The sequence below is a fragment of the Talpa europaea genome (assembly GCF_964194135.1).
Source record: "Talpa europaea genome assembly, chromosome: 16".
Lineage (NCBI taxonomy): Eukaryota > Metazoa > Chordata > Mammalia > Eulipotyphla > Talpidae > Talpa > Talpa europaea.
The window spans coordinates 38113216-38137032 of record NC_140084.1 but is presented as its reverse complement, the minus strand read 5'-3'; the positions used below and the strand labels follow the sequence as shown (position 1 = coordinate 38137032).

The window sequence follows — 23817 nt, the reverse complement described above, 5'->3', positions numbered from 1 at the left end:
AGCACAGTTGAGTTTGGGTTAGTCAGCAGGACTCTGCACTCCATCCTCCCACCCTGGGGAGGTGCTGAAGGATTCCTTGAGGAGAGAGCCTTGCTGACATTTGGAAAGATCACTGGGCTTTAGAAAAAAGGATGAACTAGAGGGTAAACCTGGAAGCCATGAGATGTATGTGGGGCAGTGTTCAGTAGAGAGTTGGGGGTTGTAGCCCTGTGATGGTAAGAAGGAGGTGGATTCAAGACACATCCAGGCAGCCAGCTCAACAGGTCTTGCTGATGGACTGACCTCCTCCGGCAGTAAGGGAGATCCTGGGGTCAGGAATGGCCCCTGCATTGTTTTTTAAAGATTTATTTATTTATGCATACAAGAACTGGGGTACAGGCCAGAGGTGCAGGAGGGTGAGAGGATTCACCAGAGACAGAGTGGGGAGCAGAACAGGCAGATTGACTGAAATACACTGCTGAGGGGAGCAGCAGGCGAGACAGGAGAGGTCTGCTGTGCCATGTGGGTAACTCCCTGGCGGGCTAGGGATCCAGCCCGTGCTGCAGAGGCTGTGGACAGCTTCACAGTGCTGTACTTAACCCCTTGCCCCACCAGGGAGGCCCTGGCTCTTACATTTTTCACCTGAGGAATCCAGACATCCAATAGGCTGCCAGATCGGCGTGCACCCCAAGCCTTTGGGAAAGCAGAGAGGGACGTATTTTGGGACCAGGAAATGAAGATAAACTTTGAAACCTTTGCATCTCAGCCCCCATGGGTAAGGCAGGATGAAACTAGTTTCCGCTGTCAGAGCTGAGTGGATAAACTATTGGGTCCTTAGCTAGATGTTCTGAGAGACCCCAGGTAAGTCATCGCAGCTCCTGGAACCTCAGCGACCAACCATCACGTGCATTGGAAGAGGGTCAGTGACTGGCAAGTGCAATCTGCAGATGACGAAGCATTCCCATGCCAGCATCCTGGCCCCTACTCTGCAGCTTCGGGTTGTTTTGGGGGTTGTGGCAGCACATGCCTGATCCAGCCACCACCCTCAGTGGAGCCAGGAGTGGGGCAGGAGCTCTCCCTCCCTCCCCTTCCCAGTCACAGACCCATAAACCAACTGATCCAGCCCTTCAGACTAAAGAAAGGGAGGTGGTCTCTCCCCCAAGGGACATCTGTGACAGCAGTCTCAGGGCTGGAACGCGAGGCGGCAGGTACATAGGTACATAGTGGGAGTGCCATGACAGGGAGTCACCATCACTTCGCCCCACCCAGACCCAACTCCCCTTTGACATTGTCCTCCTAACACACCCTGGTCTGGCCTGTTCCCTGCCTTTGCCCTTGTCCTTCCTCCAGCCAGAGTCCTATCCTCCTGCGGCCCCTGGACAGAGCTCTGTCTCGCTGCCACCTCCTCCAGGGAGCCTTCCTGATTTCCCTATAGAGTTCTAGAGTCCTCATAGCCCCATAGATGAAACATCCCAGATCCCAGAACATTCCACCTGGAAGATCCCTTGGAACCCAGCTGACAACTAGGAGAACTGAGAAGGAATAAGTTGGTTAATCCCCGCTGAGGAAATCACCTCAAAAATGTCCCTGTCTCCACTGCCTCCCCGGTTAGGCCAGGAGTGCGCTGTGCCCTGTGTGGTTTCTCCCTGGATTCCAGCTCAGCCTCACCTCCTTGTCCTTCCTGGTCTTGTACTTCCTCAGTCAAGCCTCATCCAAAGCCTGCCATGGGCCAGGCACTGCCCCTGTTACTGGATGCACAGGCTGGAGGCTGAGCAGACACGGAGCTGTCCTCAGTCCCTGCAGCTTTCCCCAGCAGGGTGCAGAGCTCTCGCCTCCTCTATCTGCACATTCTCTCCTCTGCGCCTTTGCCTTTGCCTGAGGCTCCCCTCAGGTGAAACGCTGGCCCCTTCATGTCTCGGTATGAGTCTTCCGCCCGCCCCCCAATTTGGAGCAGCTCACTGGACACTGCCTCCTTGCAGTCATCCTAGTTCTCCTGGCCAGAGAACCCCCTGTGTCCCTTCCTGTGTGCTCAGGCCTCGTTCCCCTTCTCCATGCTGCTGGGAGTCTTTCCCCAGGGCAGGGGCCTGGCACCCACCAGCCCCTCACTGGCACTGGCACATTTCCTGCTCTGCCCCCACCCCAGAGGCCAGCCCAGAGCTCATTCAAAAACTTCCGTTCCCTAGAAGGAGTCGGGGAAACTCTCTGGGTTCTTCCAGAGAAAAGTTCTGAGTGGGTGGCAGAACTGGAGGCTGCAAATCCACTCGGGGAGTTTCCCCAATAGTGGGGGCTGGGCAGCCTTGTTGTTTACAAAGCGACCAATTGTGCCACAGTTCCTGCTGCCCAGCACTCGGCCTCTGGTGGTCCCTGTGGCAGGAAGACAAGTCACAAGAGGGTGGGCAGAGACCACTGGACATGGGACATAGAAAACGAGGGGCAGCAGGTAGAGAGATGCTTTCCCTCTGCCTCTCCCAGGTCCCAGAACCACCCCAAGCACACTCCCCAGGTGTTTGGCTCCCTATGGGCCCAAGGCTCTGTCTCCAGGCCCGAGCTCCCTTCTCCCCAGCCAGGGTCCCCAGGGCACTGGCACCCCACCTCCAGCTGCTGACTCCACAAGATGGGGACCTCTGGGCATTTCTCTGCAGGAAGCTGGGGCCAAAGAATAGCACAGGCATTAAGACCCCACTCCTCACCATTCCCTTCTACCTGCACTAGGGTTAAGAGGAATGGCCCAGCCAGATTGTCAAGGGGCAAAGAGCCCACCAGCTTTCTGACTTGGGGAGTAAGTAGGGATAAGACTCTGTCAGCTGATAGAACCCAACAAAAAGCTGAGAAAGGCTGGTGTGAAGTCCACTAAAGGTCCACCCCACCTTTCTCAGATCTTCCATCTTGTCAGGGCTCCCAGGACAGCACAGACACCCTTTATGGGTTATGAAGCAGGCCCAAAGATGGTCTGTAGCTGCCTGAGGTCTGCCATGGACAGGGGAGCACGGCCCAGGATCCAGAGCAGCCCCCTCTCCCAAAATGGTCCCGGCAGGAGGAGGAGAAGCACCTGACCTCTCCTTGCCCCATCTAGTTGGGCATCACGGTTTCCTCTCTCAAGCTCACTGTGAGGACTGCGCTTCCGGAAGAGCCATGTGGCCATCACCAGCCATGTCACTTAGTGATGGCTCTACCATGCCTGGCATGGCGCTGGCTGGGAGAGGACCTGACTCAGTTGGCCCCAGGTCCTTCTGAGCTGCCCGGGTCACGCGGGCTCAGATGCCACGTGCCAGAATCGGAATCCAGGGTTGTCCCGCCAGAGGTTACCCAGCTGGATCTAGCACAGGCTCCCCTCCAGGGTAAGAGACACCCATGGTCTGGCCTCAGGGACCCCCAAGTAAGGGATTGGCCATTTTCTCAGGTGGCCGGAGGCTGGCCTGATACAGCGATGCCATGGCCTGGGCTGGGATTTGTGGAAAGTTCGCAGCACTCTGACGTGGGCAGGAGGCTGGCCTCGTGCCCAGTGCACCCGGCTCAGCTTCCCCCAATGGTCCCTTCTTTCTGTTCTGTACATCCCCCCTTTGGGGAGATTGGCTTCTACAGAAGTGCAGATCTGGACTCTATGGTGACTAAAGCCTCTCAGGCTCTGGCCCATGGCTCAGGGTCCAGAGAGGGAAGGACATGTGACCAAAGCTGATTGGGCCTAGCCCGTTCTCAGAATGAGATGGAGGGCCTCCCCGGTGGTGTAGGGGTTAAGGCTCAGCGCTATCACCTCTAGGGCCTGAGTTCAATCCCCGGCCAGGGAGCTACCCACATGGCGCAGCAGACCTTTCCTGTCTCACCCGCTGCTCCCCTCAACAGTGTATTTCAGTGAATTGCCTGTTCTGCTCCCCATTCTGTCTCTGGTGAGTCCTCTCAGCCCCCTGTACCTCTGGTCTACACTCCAGTTCATCTATGCAAAAATAAATAAAAAGTTAGAGAAAAAATAATATATATATATATATATATATATATATATATATATATAAAATGAAGGAGATGGAACCATGGCCTTCCCTGCACCCCGAGCCAGGCACCCTGAGCCAGACCCTGCAGGCGCATGCAGCCTGCTGACCCCCCGGAGGTCTGCCTGGCACCTGCTGCTAGTGGGGTCCATCCAGGTTAAGGAGCCCAGCGTGGCCCTCACCTGACTGTGCCCCCTGCACCCCCACCCCCCACCCATGAAGCAGAGTCCCCAGTCTCAAAGCAGGGATGAGCCCAATTTAGGAAGGAGATTTTTTGGTTCTGCAACTAAAGGACCCAGGAAATGTCCCCTGGAAAAGCAGAAGTGGGTCTCTGATGGCCCCCAATACCCTCTTTGGAGAACCCATTCTCTGGAAAGCCACAAACATTCCAAGACTGGACTTGTGCTGAATCACCTCCAATTCTTCGAACCCTGATATTTAGGGAAGGATGTGAGGGAGGTGAAGAGGCGGGACAAGGGCCCCAAAGAGATTAAATAGGTCACCTCCACACTTGCCTCTCATGCTTATCTCCCTCAAGCAGAGAGCCACTTGCAGAGACCCTGCCCTGACTCCTGACACCATGGCCTCCCTCAAGATGCTGCTCCTGATCACCCTCCTCCTGGGGGCTTCTCTGCAGGACACCCATGCAGGTGAGTGCACGGGAGAGGCCATGGAAAGGGATGAGTGGGGACCCCAAGACCACAGCAGCAACACACAGATTTATGTGCTGTTTGCACTCGACGTGCTCCCACAGGAGGTGGGAGGCCCACAGCCAGAGGGTTATGAAGAGACAATCAAAGGAAAGTGAGGATGAGGATGGTGGTGGTGATGAGGGGGAGGAGGAAGAGGGAGATGGAGTTGAGGAGGTCGAGGAGGAGGGTGATGAGGAGGATGATGAGGAGGAAGAGGGTGATGAGGAGGAGGGTGATGTGGAAGAGGGTGATGAGGAGGAGGGTGATGTGGAAGAGGGTGATGAGGAGGAGGGTGATGACGAGATGGGTGAGGAGGGGGGTAGGAGGAGGAGGGTGAGGAGGACAGTGATCAGGAGGAACAGGATGGAGCCACCCCAGTCCTTAGGGACTGGCTTGGTGTGGAACAAAGTGCTGGCTGTCTGCCCTGGCTGGGAGGCAGCGACTAGTGTGGACACTGTGTCACCAGTGACTCTGGACAATAAACCATTCTCAGAAGTGGTTGTTAGCATCTGTGGTGGTAATGGGTCTTTAATAAAACAGGGGGATAAGCGCAGGGGCGGAGAATTAGTTCCCAGACCATGTGACAAAGGAGATTTCTATATTCCACTGGGAAAGGAAGGCTCAGATCAGATTGCTACTATGGAAACAAGCAGGTTAGTGCCCTCCACGCTCGGCAACACCCCCGAGGCCACCTTCCTGGCGCAACACCCCCCAAGGCCACCTTCCTGACTGGCCACCTCTCAGTGGCTGCACTGCAGCTCCTATAGATGGTCAGGCAATCTCAGAAAGCCCTGGAGTGTGGATGAGCCAAAACCACACCTCACCTAAAGCCACCCCTCACTGTCTGTTTGCAAGTGTTGGATCTTCTATCTTGTGCAAAGAGAGGAAGCGGGCCCTGGGAAGTGTGTTCACACCTCAGGCCTCCCTCTGTTTCCCGGGGAGGGGGGGTGATGATACATGTGCTATGAGGGTCGGATGAGCTGCTGCAGCTAAGCAACAGGCACGTGGTGATCAGGACACGCAGACACATGTGCAAATAGGCCCATTCACACACCGCCCCCGTTCACACACTGCCCCCAGCACACAGAGACGTCAGCTACACAGATGTGCCATACATGCAGACCCCTCACATCCTCCCCACAGAGAACACAGATGCCCCCCAAGATACCCCCTAGCAACACAGACACTACAACCCCCAAACACACACACACAGACCCACCTGATGACACACACACAGATACCCACAGAGACCCTCCCACACACACACAGACACTCAAACACACCCACTTCTGCCTCTTTCTCCCCAGCTCGAGCACCCAATGTGGGCCTGTCATGCTGCTTCACCTTCAACACACAAGCCATTCCTCTCAAAAAGCTGGTGGGGTGGTACCGGACCTCAGAAGAGTGTTCCAAGGTGGCCATCGTGTGAGTCTCCAGGGAGCCAAGCAAGCATGAGAGAAGGGAGACCCGGGGCTCCAATAAAGGCTACTGTGGGTTGGAGGGGGAAGGGTGGGCAGGAATGGAGCACCCCTTTGATCACCCTGTTCCTGCACCCCACAGTGCCAGACCCCAAAGGCCTCAGACTGTGAGAGCCAAACTCTTCACTGGCTTTTAGGGAAACTGAAGCCCTGAGAGAGAAAGGACACCCCGCGTCACAGAGGCAGTTAGCAGTCCCCCCATCGGGCCTGAGCCAGGACCAAGGATACCTCTGGGCATAGGCCCCTCCCAAGCACCCCTAGCACCCAGACTCCAGGCCCTCCTGAGAGGGCTGGGGCTAGAAGGTTCCCTGGGAGGGCTAGGCCTGGGAGGGACCTTGGGAGGGTCAAGAATCACTGAGGGCCCGGCCTAATGTCCGGGTCTTGCCAACAACACCCTGGGCGAATTCAGCAAGGCCTAGTCAGTGTGGGGCGAGGTGGGCTCAGGGCCTGGGAAGGCCTCCCAACCTGACAGCCTGGCGGTTTTCTCCCTCTGGTAGGCTTATAACTGTCCAGGGCAGGAGCATCTGTTCTGATCCCAAGGACCCGAAGACGAAGAGGGCTGTCAAATACATGCAGAGAGTCGTGAAGCTGCTTGGCTCCCCTGACCGGAAGTCCTGACTGCTCCCCGGACTTAGGGCGGCCATGCTCCCTACCCACCCTGAGCTTCTGGGCCGGCAGAGGCCCAAGGAAAATAAAGACCCTTCTTTCCAAACTGGAACTGTGACTTGAAAGTCTTTCTCCCACAGTCTGGTGAGCACTTTCTTCCCACTCCGGCCTGTCACTCTGGAAGCGCCCACAGAGGAAGTCTGCTCCTGACCTGTCCGAGTCAGAAAGGGAAACTGAGCCTTCGAGGGGGAAATGCTGCTGCAAACCACACTGCAGTAAGGGGAGGCCCCAGCGAGAGGGGCCCCAGCAGAGGCAGGGCTGAGGGGGCCATGGATAAGCAGGGCAGAGGGGACACGAGGCTCAGAGATCCAGCCCCGTGGAGCTGGCTGCCCTCCTCTCCTCTGCTGTGCACTAGAACTGGGGGTCTGGGAAGGACTGGTGTCTGCCCCTGAAGCCCCCTCACCCCCCTCACTCAGCCTGCTCTGTCACACTTTGCTGCCTGTGTGTTTGACTCGCCTGAGCAGCTCACTGGGGCAGGTATCAGGTCAGGAACCACAGTATCTGACTCGTTCAGAAGGGGAAAAGTGCATTATGCATAGTGGACATTTGATCAACAAGCCCTCAGGTGAATTCCACAAGGATCACAAGGGGGAAAGAGAAATTCCTGAGGAGCAGTGTCTTCCTAACCCAATGGGGTTTCAAAACACTTAAGTGGGGTTTAGAATTGGGTGGCTCCCCGATTGCCCACCAGAGGGCGCTCCCGTGTAAAGCTTGAGCCAGGCATCCCCACCTGCCCATGCGCTAGAATCCGTGTTCCCAATGGGGAGGGTTGGAGCGAATCTTGCAACTCCAGGGGAACCCTCAGCTTGGACCCTCGAGTCCTCCCTCCCACATTCCAGCTCCAAACGCCCTGTTTGTCCCTCTCCTGTTGGTCCCGTTTGGGTGGTTTGCTCTGCTGCCCACTCCCCTTACTGCTTTGGGGCAGTTGCAGAGAGAGTGCCTACTGTGTGCTGCCAGGTGCTAAACAAAAAAACTTAGATGTTTATTTAAACAATAACAAAAACAAAAAAAAAGATTTTTTTCAGCCCCACCTGAGGCCTCCAGCGCCACCAGGCACCTGTGCCTTTAAAGGTTCTCAACTGACTCCGTCCCACCAGCTTCCTCAAATGCAAATGGAGAATGCTTTTGCCCCTAGACCTTTTCTGGCTCTGATGCTGCCAACTTGCAAAAGGCCCAAACCTCCCCCCTCAACCAAAACCCTCCGGCTGCAGGTAGAGGACTAGCTGCTCCCCATCCCATCACCAGCTCCTCTCTGAGCTGAGGGGGCTCAATTTCAAGGTCTGACTTGTGCTGCTGACTCGCAAGGCCTCCCCAACAGCTGGTCTCCCTCAGTGCCTCTTGTGGAGGGACCTGGCAACTACAAGGGAGCATCAGTAATGCCCATTGCAGTCAACAGGAGGCAGTAGCGTCCGTTCTGTCAGCAGCAGCAGGGACACATATACGAATCAAATGCGCATGCGCTTGTGGTGTTTGCCCAGGGTCCTGCTAACCCTACCCAGGAGGCACTTTGGCTCAGGGTGTCAGTCCTCCACCTGGATGGAGAGTTTTATCCTTCACCTTGCCAACTGCATAAGCCTTGGCCAGGGGCCTGACCAGGAAGCTTGGAAACTAGGTGTCCAGGTGCACCGGAGCTCGGGGCTGCACTTACTGCAGTGTAACAAACTACCACTCATCTAGTGGCTTAAAACCACACACATTTGTCCTCAGTCCTCAGTGCGCCAGGAGTCCAGGCACAGTGCATGGGTCCTGCTCAGGTCTCACCAGGCTGAGGGGCTGCTCTGACCCCGTCAGACTCAAGGACGTGGGACACCAGAGGTCACCCCTGCCGACCACAGGGGCTTGAGTCCACCAGAATGTAGCCAACCCACAACCAACACCCACCAGCAGAGCAGGATAGGCCAAAGTGAACAAAGAGAATCAGCAAGTTTCAAGGACCGATACTATGAATACTTTTATTTATTGGTAAAATATAAAAATCTAGGTGTCTCAAACCCACACAATGTTTTTGACAAGGTTAATTCCAAGTCTGTGTGTGGGTAATGAGGAAAAGAGAAGAGTTGTCTGCTCAGACAGATTTATTATTGGTCAGATTTCTGTCCCTCTTCCTTCTACATTTTCATCAAAGCAGACTCTTCTAGAGAGAAGCCCTGCTCCATAAATAGGACTGCCCCTATTGTGAGACACTGAGTCTCCACAGAAGAAAGTCTTGGGGTCCAAGCTGGGCTTGGACGGCTATCAGACATGACACAAACACGGCATTTTCACACGGACACACAGAATAGTTTAATACCTGGAGGCGAACAGGAGTGACCACAGGACGCAGACATGACACAGTGAGGGGTGGGCGGTGGAGGGGCGCTGGGTAGGATTGCAGAGACCAAGGAGTGAGTCCCCTGGGGCCCTGAGGAGACACCTGACTCATATCCCCAAGAACTGCACGCTGAGTCGGCCGCTGCTGGACAAGGCGCCACAGCTCTCCTGCCTGGCACAGAGGAGGGCGCTTCTATCTCCAAATGTTAATACTTAGACAGCAGCACTTGGGGAATGCCGTGGCCGGCGTTCTGACTTTGAGAGAAGGGCCTCTTCGGGGCACATGCCCTTCCCTAACACTGAGTGAGGAAGCATGTCCCCCCAACCCAGGGGCAGCTAGGCCCCATTATACCTTGATCTTTTGATAAATAGCAGCACTACATACACTGCACCCCACAGCCAGCTGAACTCTATTAAGCACCGAATGGATTTCAAACAGAGTGAACAAGTGCAGGGACCACACAGGTGGGATTCAAGGGACAGGAGTTGGCCAGTGGGGCGGACGTGTCCCGGGCCGGGGCCGCCTAGGCATCAGTGAGGTTGTTCTGGGTCAGCAGCACCTTCTCCCCAGGTTTGAAGGCTGGCATCCCCAGGTAGGGGCAGCTGGCACAGCGGAAAGCATCACCCAGATAGCACTGTTGAGAGAAGAGACAGTCATATGGGGAAGCTGCGTCTCCTTATCCCTCAGATGGAACAGAAGGAAAGGATTCCTTATTCCATAATGTGGCCACAGTGGCCTGGAGAAATGGCGGGTGACCTTATAGGTCCAACTGGAACCCACAAACGAAGAAGGTTTTAAGATCTCTAGTATGGTTTAAAAAATAAAAAAGGCCTAGAAGTTCCTTAGGAAGCCCTATTTCCACGTTCTCTGCAGTTGAAACCACAGCCAAATGACCGAATGTCATCAGGCCCACTATGAAGGAGGAAGGGGCCAAAAATATGGAACATCGGGTGTGTCCCCTACAAGTGTGAGCACACTACCACGCTTGGGTGATACCGTCTCTCCCCAAGGCCAACACATACGTCCTCCCACTCTGGCCTGTTGTTAACATACCCGGACAGTAAATCCCTCCCAGTTGGAGCAAGTATGTGCTCAGTTCGGGTGGTGCCCACCGCCCTGGGAGCTCCGTGACTATCAAGCAATGATCCAGATACTTACATTTCCACACGCAGACTTGGGGAGGGAGCTCATCTGTTCCTTTGACTTCTCTTTTTCCAGTTCTTCGGCAAGGCCACAGGTGCTGGGGGGAGATGAGCAGCAGATGAGTGAAACCTGTCACCCCCAGAAACTCCAAACCCTTGATGGTGCCAAAACACGCTCAGGCTTTTGTCTTTATGGGGGGGCAGGAGTGGAGGTGGGGGGGGAGCTCAGGCCACGAAGTCTCTAGATGGCTTACAGTCTCCACAGGAGTTAGAGGCCAAACTACAAGAAAAAGGCTACTTGGGGCCTCCCTGGAGGCGCAAGGGATTAAGCACAGCACTATCAAGCTATCCATAGCCACCGCAGCACGAGTTCAATCCCCAGCCTGCCAGGGAGCTACCCACATGGTGCAGGAGACCTCTCCTGTCTCACCCGCTGCTCCCCTCAGAAGTGTATCTCAGTCAATCCGCCTTTCTTCCTGTTCCCCACTTCCCCTGTTCCTGTTCCCCGCTCTGTCGCTGGTGAATCCTCTCACCCCCCGCACCTCTGGCCTGTACCCCAGTTATTGTATGCATAAATAAATACATCTGAAAAAAAAAAATCTACTTGGAAGAAATAGAGACAGTGCAGGGAGAAAAAAGCCTTGAAAGAACTGTTGCTATCCCTCAGAGAAGAGCTCACATGCACAAAATAAAAATAGCATGCTATATTTAGGAAAGTTAAGACCCAAAAAAGGAATCTTAGCAATTAGAAACATGATAATAGAAATAATTCAATAGAGGCTATGGAGGATAAACTTACAGAAAGTAGGGCATATGGAAATGTGAGAGGGGAAAAAAATTACAGAACCAAACAAAGAGGTCCAACAGGCTGTACCTGAGCAGCAGATACAGAATAAAGACAAAAATTAAAAACGAAATTAAAGAAAAATTCCCAGGACTATGGACATGACTTTCCAGACACAAGAGATTCGTTGAGTGGCTAGTGCAAAACAGATTCCTATTTGAGGCATGTTATTAGAAAATGGTGTCAGGGATTCAACACACTTCTGGAATGAAGAAGTGGTCTTATAAAAAGGGTTCAGGATTCAGACAGAAATATTTCACCACAGTCGCAGAAAAAGATAACAGAACGACTATCGATGTATGTAGGAAAATAATTTTCAACCTAGATTTTTATATCCAAATAACCAAGTATTTATGAGAATAGGAATAAAGGTCTGTTCAGACACATAATGTCAAGGGAAAAAAAAAAAAACCTTGCCTCTCAAGTAAACAGTCTCAAAAAAAACAACTACTGGAGGATTCGCTCCACCAAAACTAAAGAGAAAACTGAGAAAGCAGCATCACAGGACACAGGAAGCAGAAAAGCTGATTTAAGACAGAGGGAAGGGAATCCTCAGGGGACAGAGAAGGAGCCTCTGAGCGTCAGCTCTGTCGGGGCAGTCACAAGTGTGCAGGGGCGGAGCAGCAGGGACAGACACGACGCGGTGAAGGCTGCTGCCACCACCAACCACTGCTGCCACCAGACCACCCTTTAAACTCGAAGCCAGAACATACGCCCTTGACTTTTCTGGACCACGTGCTGATAACATCCAACGTTCCCCTCCTTGCCCTGACACTCACTTCACCCAGCAGCCGCCTTACAGCTGCTCCACGGACCTGCTCTGAGAGCTGAGGCCCCGGGGAGCACCCCCGACCACGTCTGCTGGTCCCCCCCGGCTCTGCATGACACAAACCCTGCAGACGCTCTAACTGTGGCAGGCCCTTCCTGTCCTAGAACTAACTCATGACTCTTCCTGAGGCCTTCCCGTCTCTCGTGGGCTATTGTGGGGTCTCAAAAAGTCGAGACCAGAGACCCAGTTGAGTTGCTTTTTCCCTGGGAGCCACTGAAGATAGAGAATATTGACCTCCCTTGCCTACTAAGACTGGGGCTTCACAACCAAATAATTGTTGGGAGATTTACAACATAGGGGGTGAACCATCCCAAAAAAACAAGCCAGGAGGGGCCTCCCTGGTGGCGCAGGCGGTTGAGCACAGCACTGTGAAGCTTTCCGCAGCCTCTGCAGTGGGGGTTCGATCTTGGCTGGCCACAGAGATACCCATATGGCGCAGCAGACCTCTCCTGTCACCCACTGCTCCCCTCAGCAGTGTATTTCGTCAGTCTGCCTGTTCTGTTCCCTGCTCTGTCTCTGGTGAATCATCTCACCCTCCCGCACATCTGGCCTGTACCCCAGTTCTTATATAAATAAATAAATTCTTAAAAACAAACAAACAAACAAAAACAAGCCAGGAATAACCAACACAAACTTAGGAGAAGGGGGACTTTCTGGGGAGGGGGGGTGAGTGAGGAAGCAAGTAGAGGGGGCCTCTGAGGTGCTAGCAATGTTCTGATTTTCAACCTGGTAATCTTATTATTCTTAAAATGTACCTGCTTAACATACTCTCCGATATGCAAGAGAAACTTCACAAAATAAAACATACATTTTGAAAACTGTAAAGAACTGTGATTTTTTAAGAATCAGAAGCCACTGGAAGCAGCAGGGCAGACTCTGCTTCCCCTACTCACCAGTTCTTGCAGGCCTTCCTCTTTTTCCCTTCTCCACAAGAAGGTGCCCGCAGGGAAGCTGGGTCGGGCTTCTTCAAATCTTCTGGATCTAGCAGCTCATCTGAGTCAATGAGATCCTGGGGAGAGTTGGAGGCGGTTAGTGACAGTCGTGGTCCCGCGTCAAGGCGGCGGCAGGCCTCCGCTACCTGTGTACACCGGGCATCCTTGGGCCTGCTCAGGAGAGAGTCGCACTCAAGGTGACCGAGCCCGGGAACTAAACTATGTGCCTGAGGACACGTGAGGCTGCAAAGAGGCTGGGAAGCAAGTGACATTGTGCAGACAGAGAGAGAAGAGGGAAAGAGGGGACAGGCAGAGCAGAGGGAAAAACGTAACATTTATCTGGAAGTATGAAGAGCTGTCATGTGAAAAGGGAGTAAGAGACTTTCTATATAGTTCCGGGGAAAAAGGTCAGTGGTGACACAAGCGCTTGTGCAATTCCTTGGTGGAAAGTATGGCTTCCAAGGCAGCAAGCGTGCAGTGATTTGTCCAGATAAAGGAGCCGATACAAGTATTTTAGTTGGCCAACTCCTTTCAGGTTACACACGCCACAAGAGTCTTGACTGCATCAAGTGAAGGGAGAACAAGGAAGTCTGTGGGGAAGAGATGCAGGAAGAAATCTTAAAGGCCCTCTAAATCAAAAACACCAGTGACAGCAACAGCTACAGTACGGGGCTTTCAATCGTTTGCACCCACACATGCAGAGAGGCCATGCCACGCCAAGCTTGCTCAGACCCAGGGGGTGGCCTCCGAGACACCAGCCGCACGGCCACATGGCGACTCACCACGCTCTCATCCTCCATGTCGTTGGCTGAGAGGGTCCAGAGCTGGACGGCGGCGGGGTCCACAGCAGGCTTCACTGAGTCACACCCATAAGAGAAAAAGAGCCCCATGAAAGAGCCGCAAGGCATTGAGAACGGTCTCTGAGCCCGTTCTAGTCTGAGTGTCAAAAGATTGGGGTTCGCAGTCCAGCTCTACAGCTTATCAAAGGCACGCCTGGGGCCTGGTGAGCCTAACAGACCAGCAATGTTAGATATGGGAGACATGAAACATTTTGCATACATGACCCCATTGCATCTGCTAACAGCCTCGTGAGGTGAGTATCTGTCAGCCTCGCTTTACAGGTGAGGAAACAGGTTTCAACACTTAGGCCAGCGAGTTACACAAAGCCACACAGACACGACTGTTTTGTGCTCCCCACTCCTGCTCCATGCTGCTTTCTCATCTGTTTCCATTCCTAAAACACGGGGTGAACAGTTCTCCCAGAACCTACTGCCAATGAGTTAAAGACTAGGTGAGAAGGGCCTCCCTGGTGGCGCAAGGGGTTAAGACACAACCCATGAAGCTGTCCGTAGCCACTGCAGCACGAGTTCGATCCCTAGCCAGGGAGCTACCCACATTGGCGCAGAAGACCTCTCCTGACTCACCTGCTGCCCCCCACAGCAGCGTATTTCCATCAACCTGTGCCTGTTCTGTTCCCCACTCTGTCTCTGGTGAATCTTCTCACCGCCCCCTCCACATCTCTGTCCTGTACCCCAGTTCTTATATGCATAAATAAATAAATCTTTAAAAAAAAAAAAAAGACTAGGTGAGAAAGTAAGTCAAAAAGCAGCAAAGCTCTAGTCACCCGTAAACTTGTTACAGAGAAGACAGTAAGTTCCAGAGTGATGGCAGCAGTGCAGCCCAAATCAGGCAGACTCAGACCTCAGGCCTCCTGGTTCCCTGGCTAGGGCAGGAGAATGCAAGGAAGGGTCAGAGTGAGCTAAGAACCCCAATTCAGTGTGGGAAGGTCCTCAAATGGGCCTTCGGTTAAGCGCACCCCCAATCATTGTCCATCACTGTCACAACTGGACACTCAGACCTCCCACAGGCAAACCGCTCATCTAAGCTGTTCCTACTCATTCTGAAACTGTTATGCCAGAGGCTAGGATTCCAAAGGACTGCTCAGGGGTTTAGGCTGGACAGTCTAAACAGAGCGGTGTGAATGTTCCTGTAAATTTGTGCACACCTCAGAGCCAGGACAATTTTTCTCAATTAAGGCATTAAAAAAAAGTGACGGGAAAGGTGTGTGTGGGGGTGGGGGTTGTGGTGCGATCTTCTGAGCCAAAGTTACAAGTGACAAGTGCCTTAGCATCCTCAGAGTCAAAAAAAGTTGACTTTACTGGCAGACACAAAGGACAGGCAGGAACAGGGCATCGGCACCCATCACTACCACAGCGAGGTTGTCTGAGGAAAAATTCTGGGGCTGGAAAGACATTAGCTAAACTATGTGACTCAGGCCTGTAGAATCCTGAGACCAGAGAGGCTGAATGAGAGAATATGGATGCATTATTTCAGTTTTGGATCCACGGATACCCAGATGTTAAGTATTCTTCCATTAGGAAATGACAGACATTAAGGAATGTAAAGGTGATACAAAAATAGCACCACTTCATTCAGCACTCTGGCTTGATTTCTAATATGTTCTTCCAGGTATAGTTAGAAAGAAGAATATCCCTAGGCCAGTCTTACCTGAAGGCGACTTCTTGGCAACAGAAAGCTTAAGTTGACTAGAAGAACCCACTTCAAAGTTGGGCTTTTTGCCTGTGATTTGAACAGAGCACAAGCTGTCGCTCTGATAACCCAGATGTTCTTGTACAGACTGTATCTCTTCAGGGTTCAGGGGCTCCCGCTGCAGCTGGAATTCAGGACATCAAAAGGATCAGGCCACAGAACTATAAAATGCTGCTGTAAACTGAATAGGGGTAAACTGTATAGAGGTCATCCACTTGCTTCTGGGTATTCAGAAGAAAATCTCCTGCCTCACACGCAGTTTCTCACTGACCAGAATCCTAGAGTGTAATGTTGGTCTGCATGTTTACATAGAGCTACCCTTTGCCAACTTTTACAGTCCTTGTCAAGATATCTGCTCAGTACAGGACACCGTGCTGGTCATCGTGGGGACTGAAAGACCACAGAGAAGAACTTGACATGGTCTCTGGAGCAGGGACCAAGTCTAGGCAGGGCAGCAAGCTCACAATGAAGTCAGCAGAAGTTTATAACCTAAGAGGAAAAGAACCATAGGGGGATGGGACTGTTCTATGCGAAGAAGCAGCAGAAAGCAAAGGGAGAAGGTGGAGGCGCCGTCTCTATGTCCGACACGTACAGAAGAGATCAGTCACAGTCCATGGGGAGCACTGCTGCTCCGTTACTAACGAGAATGATGGGCCACACAGCAAGGTGGATAACTACCTAGGCTATCAAAGCTAGGGAACATGCTAGTGACTAAACAAGGGTGTGTGTGTGTGTGTGTGTGTGTGTGTGTGTGTGTGTGTGTACAGGGTGTGTGTGTGTGTGTGTGTGTGTGTGTGTGTGTGTGTGTGTGTGTGTGTGTGTATCTCCTGACTTATTTTTTTAAAAAAGGATGTGTTTGGAGAATTGAGCTCCATCTCACGCCCATATCATAAGAGAGTTTTCCCTACTGCAGTAGTAACCTTAAAAAAAAAACCTTCCTTACCAGGAAAAGGACTAATTAATACAAAGTAAAAATCAAAATCAACAAGCAACTATAAACCAGAGACACACTAAGGGGGCGGAGGGGCTGGGAGAGGAAGGACTAGGGTCAAAATAAGGGGGGGGGGTGTGAAATTGTATGGGGAATATAACCAAAATGAAAATGCATACAATGTGCAAAAATGAAAAATAAGGTAAGAATTATATAAAATAAAATATCTTAAAAAAAAAACCTTCCTTGGGGCCTCCTGGTGGTACAAGGGGTTAAGACACAGCACTATGAAGCTACCTGCAGCCACCGCAGCATGAGTTTGATCCCCGACCAGGGAGCAACCCACATGGCACAGCAGACCTCTCCTGTCTCGCCCGCTGCTCCCCTCAGCAGTGTATTTTAGTCAGTCTGCCTGTTCTGCTTCCGACTCTGTCTCAGGTGAATCCTCTCACCCCCTCATACCTCTGGCCGTACCCCAGTTCTTGTATGCATAAATAAATAAATCTTAAAAAAAAAAACCTTTCTTGCCATTGAAAAATAAAGATGTGTATGTATATGTACACATAAAAATAAATAAAATATATACGCATTTATACATACATTTGTAAACAGGTCTGAATGGTCATACAAAAAAGCACGTCCATGGTATCCTTGAGGGGGGGACACCATGGGACGTCACTTTATACTCTCATTCCTCACTGTTAATTGGATTTTTATGAGTATCCTTTGTTTTAGAATAAAAAGAGAAAATCTTAAACTGAAAGGAAAAGTGGGTGGCATAAAGAAACTGAGGCCCTGGGTCTCGTAGCCCATGCGTGGCCTACCAGTTACCATGGCCTGGCACTTCTCTCTCATGCACACACGGATGTTAACATCAGAGAAGAATGGAGAAATATAAATACCTCTACTTCATTTAAGTATTTCTAATGAGCTGTCAGAATTGTTCCCTCCAACCTACTCTACCCTCCCCCAAAAACCCAAAGGTAAGCTCAGGACTGCGTTTCCCTTTGGCCCAGGGTCTGTGTCTACTCAGAGTTCTGTGTCGCTCCTTCCTGCCTGGTTGAATCAGGACCAACCCACAGGGGCCCAAGCCACGTCTCTCCAAAGGAGATTCATGCCAGAGATTCTGTCCTGAGGCACCACACATGTCAACATGTAAAGCATTTCTCAGCTTGTTTCCTGGTCTAAGCAACAGTAATCATAATCACTGCTCCTTCGGTGCTGTATTTCTCCGATTCTCTCTCTGCTACTGATAAAGAGACAACGTGTATGGTCACCTAAGGTTTAAACTCCCAGCAAAGAAAACTGTCTACAAACCTACCTCTTTCACTTCCACGAGACCAGAGAGAGTCAGGGCTGAACACAGTTTAGAAGGCGTCTTCACTTTGCTGTTGTTAACTGCCAAGAGGAAGGAAAGCCCCAGTTAATAGCTTTATAGGTCAAAGCAGGAAAAATAATAAAGGTTCTATCCAATTTGGGTCAGCAGGCATGAAGACAATAACCTATTCTGTTTTACACACACACACACTTTATAGTATTCTAATTTGACAAATCCTTTTGTTCAGAGTGCTCTTATTTATGCTCTCAAATGTCATAGAAGAATTCTGTTATTATTGTTTCTCATCATGCCTTGCTTTTTTAAAATACATAACCTTCCAGGAGTTGTTGGGTAATATCTGAGAAACAGACACCGAAAACCTTTAGGAGTGTTCTCTCTGAGAAGCTGTGACAAAGGGACACTGCGCTCAGCTACCCAAGATTTAAATTCCCAGCAAAGCACACTGGGACTTGCTGTATCTGTCACACACCTGTATGTCCACGTAAACACCTTTATTCGTTTCAAAATGCTGTCATTTCTATTCTCTTATTTAATGAAATGTCTTCATATTTTCGTGAAAAATCTAGTAAAAAATGTCAAAAATTCAGAACCGAATGACTCTTTGACAGTTTCACCACTAAACAAAAAACAGGTCTATATTTCTTGGGTTCTAGCATTCATTTCACATGAATCAATAATTACCTCATTTCTCCCAGACTTCCAGTCATGATATCTTTAACTTTTCATTTTAAAGTAACTATAAATGGACAAGGAGGCAATGGAGGGGGGGGAAAGGTCACAGGAGATCTAAAAGAGCCTTCACCTCACTTCCCCTCAGGTAGCATCTCACATACTAAAGTACTGTAGGGAAACTGAGTCACTGAGTGTCCACAGAGCTTACCAGACTTCACCAGCTGTACATGCACTGTGTGTGGAGTTCAATGCAATCCTATGAGTGCAGATTTGTGTAATAACACAAACAAGATGGAGAACCATCCCATCACCACAGGGAACCCTCAGACCATTCCTACACAGCCTCACACACCCACCCCTTCCTCCCAATTCCTCGCCCCTGGCAACCACCACACCCATCTCCATGCCTGGAATTTTGTTATTTCAAGAATGTTACATGAGCAGGATCATATAACATGTAACCTGAGACTGGCTGGTCACCAGCACGTTTCCCTTGAGATTCATCCAGGCTGTTGCACGTATCCCCACAGTCATGTGTCACTGAGGGACTGGGACGGCTCTGAGAAATGGTCCTAGGCAGTGACACTGCTGTGTGAACAGCACGGAGTGTGATCACAGCAAACTGTAAGGCACAGCCTCCAGGTACAGCCTATACACTAGGCTACACACATGGACCACCGTCACTTACAGAGCCACCTCTGACTGAAACATCATCACATGACACATGGCCAGAATTTGTTCCTTTTTATTGCTGCATAGTTTTCCACGCTATGAAGGTGCCAAGGTCTAACCATCCACCCATGGTGGACCCAGTCATTTTCAGATGGGTCGTCTCCTTCTATTTTACCACCTTATGGGTCAGTCAGAGACTGTAATTTCTTTAGTGGTATTGCTTCAGATTTTCACAATCACTGACTCTTGAGGAGAGGTTCAGCTATACATACAGTGATCTCCAAGTGAAATCTGCTCAGAGATGTAGCAGACACATCTTAAGAGTCAATCCTGTTAACTCTGGTTTTTCTAATGAAGATTTCCTTACCAATAGCTGTCTCAACAGGTTCTTTCAGAAAAAGGCATCCCCCAGGCCGAAGGATCCGGGCAATCTCAGCCAAAGTCTCAGCACTGTGCAGAGCGGTGCTTCCAGGAACCACACCCGACAAAATAACATCAAAGCTAGATTCTTTGTGGGCAGCTGCAAAGAAGGCAGACTCTAATCAACAATTATCAGGGCTCAGAAGCGATCTCCCCAAGCCCCACGGAGGCTACAGGCCAGGCTCTGCCTGGGGAGGAGAAGCATTTACCAGGCAGCAAACCCACCAATGTGAGCAGAAAGTGCAATGACTGGGCCTCCCTGGTGGCGCAAGGGGTTAAGAACCGCACTGTGAAGCTGTCCGCAGCCTCTGCAACATGAGTTCAATCCCTGGCCTGCCAGGAGCTATCCACATGGCGCAGCAGACCTCTCCCGTCTCGCCTACTGCTCCCCTTATCAGTGTATTTTCAGTCAGTCTGCCTGTTCTGTTCCCCACTCTATCTCTGGTGGAACTTCTCACCACCCCCACACCTCTGGCCTGTACCCCAGTACTTGTACGTATAAATACGTAAATCTTTAAAAAAAAAAAAAAAAAAAGAAAGAAAGGCAACGATGTTAACGCCCCGCACCCCCGCCGCATCACTAACTCCCCAACTTTCCATATGTTCAGGGAAAAAGGGAGCTGGATAAAGATTAAGTTTTTTTTTTAATGTGAACTATCTAATAAGTGGTAAGAACAGACTTACACAGATCATTGGCTGCACGCCTTCATCCACTCTATCTTAACTGAAAACAACAGGGTGACTGGCCACTATTATCATGTGCCACCCCAAACATAACTTGGTTATCAAGGCGTGGCAGAAACGCAGCTCACCCACAGAGCTCCGGGGAAGGCCACTGGTCAGGTACTTACACTGCAACAGCTGGCTGCTGTTTTCCACAGACACTCGGCCCTCGCTGCCAGTTACCACTTGAAGCTTATCCACCAGCTCTTTTAGTGCCTCCACGGGGGATGACTTATCCCAGACCACTGCCACAAACTGGCCTGGGGAGATTCCAAAATCTGCCATTCTTGCAGGGCCGTTGCACCTGAAAAGTATGGGATGGGTCAAAGGAGAGTCCAGACCGAGCAGAGACAAAAGCCCAATTTAATCAGTGGTATACTGATATGGCTGGAATCACATTCTAAGTCCCACCTCCCACAAAGGCATGCTGATGACATCAGAAAATCTTCTGCAGATACAAGAGAGTCTGAGTAAATAAGCCCACTATTGCAAGGTTTCATAACCACAACATTCCAAACCAGGCATTCTCTCATTCCTTGGTGAGAATCCTGTTTTGGCAGCAAAGTAAGGAGGTGGAAGGCAGAAAGATTATTTCCTCTTTGATTTGTGACAACTCAGCTTGAACAGAATGTAACACACAGGACGTTAATTAGGCAGAAGTATGACTCAGTAAAAGGCAAATCAATTGGCTGGCCTAACAACTATAAGCTTAAATATTTTCTGAAAGGAGACAACGTATGAAGCAAAGTGTTTTTCCTTTCATCAAAATATTAAAATTCAACTCCACTGAATCTGCAATGATCAATAGCATCTACTATGACTTCCTTTGACATTTACCATCAGCCAGACTGTTCGAAGCACTTTACATACATGATCTCAACTGAACCTCAGAACTACCTTACCCTAGATAGTTTACAATTAGAAAATTGCTGTCAGTGATTTTGCCCAGGTCCTACCACCAGTAAGAGCTGTGTCAATAAAGTAAGAGCTAGAATTTGAACCCAAATCTATCTGACAGTAAAACCCAGGCTTTGAACTTATGGAATTTCACCCCAAGGGTTACCTTTCTCTTCCATTTGATACTCAGGTGAGAACAGAATGTGATCACAATGAAATTAGGTCAGGAGACAGTACCATACTCAGTTCCTCCTCTGTCCTTAAACATTAATGCCCCCAGGTTTCCATGTTAAAGAAGAAGCTGTGGTGGAGGGGTCCTGTGCCAAACAGTCTTCTGCACGAGTGGCTAATTCTCTGGGTCTAGATATAAGCAATGTTATTACTACATGCTTCCTTCTTTAAAAATGTTCACTTCTGGGGTCTCCCTGGTGGCTTAGGGGCTAAGCCTCAGCACTAGAACCATGAAGGCCTGGTTTTGATCCCTAGTCAGGGAGCTGACCCACATGGTGCAGCAGACCTCTCCTGTCTCACCTACTGCTACCCTCAGCAGTGTATTTCAGTCTGTCTGTTCTGCTCCCCACTCTGTCTCTGGTGAATCCTCTCACCCCCTGCACCTCTGGCCTACACCCTAGTTCTTCTACACAAAATAAATAAAAATCATACAATAAAGGAATAATTCTTTAACAACAAAAAAAAAAGTTCACTTCTCATGACTTGCTCCTCTTTGCCTACAATACATGCCCAGGTTAGCCAGTCATCCTTTAATACTACAGTTCTTTGATTTTGTCACTTCTTTCCTAAAGGAGTTACAAAAGACTTTATGTTCTACAGCAAAATCAAAACTCCTTAGTCTTTTGGAGTCAGGCCCTCTATAATCTGGCTCCACTTCTATCTCCCACCTTTCCAAAGTGAATCCTTCCTTTTTTTCCCCTGAAAAACCATTGCCTTTTCTCTGTATCAGACCTTTTGTCTCATTCTTCCATGCAGAATTCCTGCTCTTTATTATCCTGGCCTCAGTGTAAACCCTAGTAAAAGGATGCCAAGTGTTAACAGACAGACAGGATTCCTTAGTCATTGGGTTGCGGTTTTTAAATCCCTAAAAAGTGCGTAACTCAAGAATTGAAACTTTTAAGCTTTTAACTGTCACATGATGTTGAGGAAACACTTTACAATCTTTAAGGTGAGCAAGTTGGGACCAATCTCACATATAAGAACCAGCCAGGAATAAGGACTGCTGGGCAATAAGGTATAAGAAATAAATGACCCAAAAAAAAAAAAAAAAAGAAAAGAAATAAATGACCCATTTCCAAAATAATGTTGGCACAGGGTCTTCCCTGGGGAAAGAAAGGAATGGAAGCTCCCTGTCCACCAGTCACTACTACATCCTTGCACCTTGCTCATAGAAATATATCTCAGGATGGGGCCTCCCTGGTGGCGCAGGGGGTTAAGCACAGCACTTTGGAGCTATCCAGAGCCTCTGCAGCACAAGTTCAATCCCCAGCCAGGTAGCTGATCCACATGGCGTGGCAGACCTCTCCTATCTTGCCCGCTGCTCCCCTCAGCAGTGTATTTCAGTCAGTCCACCTGTTCTGCTCCCCACTGTCTCTGGTGAATCCTCTCACCCCAACAACTCTGGTCTGTATCAATCTTTAAAAGAAAAAAAAATATCTCAGGAGGGGGCTTACTAGTTAGAGGAAAACAAAAAGTCAGATATCTAAACTTTTTCAGTAATCTTTATATAGACAAAGTTTTACAGAGCCCAGGTTTTGAATGCAGATGAACCAAGATTCTACCTACTACTGGGTCTTCTACTTAATAGGTGTTCATGACCATGTTCAGTTATTACCTTATTTTCTCATCAATTAAGTTGGGATAATCATCTCATATTTGCAAGGTTGCTACAGAAGTAAATGTGAAGATAAAAGTATGAAAAGCACTCAACAGGGTCAAGCACACAGAGCTCAATCAAATAATGTTCCGCAAGCGCAAGAGCCTTTACTTCTTAGTAACCAGTTCATTTGCCTTTGTTTCAGACAGTCCTTTCTGCCTCTTTAGGCACCCTGCTGGCAGGACCCCCCAAGGAGAGATGTGAAGCTTCTTTTTCATTGTTAGAACTGTGCGGTGTAAGAGCTGTACTTTATGACATCTTGCACAGCACTCCAGGGAGGTTGCATCAGTAAATCAGAAGACTGTTAAACACTTAGTGTTCCACATCCCCAAACACCAACTTTCTATGGCCAGAGAGAGCTCATAAATACATTTATTAAACATTAACCCTCAAAACAAACCTAGTCACCGCTTTGTCAGCATTTTCCAAATTTAATGGAAGACAGTGTTCTTTTAAATCTCTAAAAACCCAAATGTGATACTTTCATTATCATCGTGTTTGTGGTGTTGTCAACCTGACTTTAAAGGAAAAATAAGGAACAAATGTCTGGCATCTAAGTCACTGTACTTAGAAGTTGTCACTCAGCCCAGTTTCGTAACTAAAAAGAGGTGGAGTGGACGTCATTCTCACGTCACAGGCCTTGTTTGTTAAGCACCTTTCCAAACCATGACTGCTGCACACACCTGCCCAGCGTTCTTCTAAAATGTAACCGTAAGTCCGTGAAAGCAGATGTCCGGAATAACTTCCGGAGATGTACATGTTTATTTTTAAGGCACCCAATTAAAATTTTCAGACATCTGGCTCCTTTCAGACATGAGGGTGGCCAAAAGAAAAAAATAAGATTAAAGTACAGCTTATCAGTTCAAGCC

General features: G+C 49.9%; 1 protein-coding gene across 3 annotated transcripts; it reads right to left on the bottom strand.

The window, feature by feature from the left end:
* Positions 1-9632: 9632 nt before the first annotated feature.
* On the bottom strand, positions 9633-20448 carry CIAPIN1 (cytokine induced apoptosis inhibitor 1; the record flags this gene model as incomplete). 3 transcript variants are annotated; one of them, XM_084257268.1, is made up of 8 exons in its annotated part: positions 9633-9743; positions 10268-10349; positions 12818-12933; positions 13639-13712; positions 15365-15530; positions 17659-17735; positions 19388-19521; positions 20288-20448. In XM_084257268.1, 8 exons carry the CDS (start codon positions 20446-20448, stop codon positions 9633-9635), a joined length of 921 nt encoding a protein of 306 aa, XP_084113394.1. The 3 variants fall into 3 exon arrangements, with proteins under 3 accessions (XP_084113394.1, XP_084113393.1, XP_084113395.1); XM_084257267.1 differs by having other exon boundaries at positions 19388-19540; positions 20292-20448; XM_084257269.1 differs by lacking the exon at positions 12818-12933 and having other exon boundaries at positions 9730-9743; positions 19388-19540; positions 20292-20448.
* Between the last annotated feature and the right edge of the window lie 3369 nt (positions 20449-23817).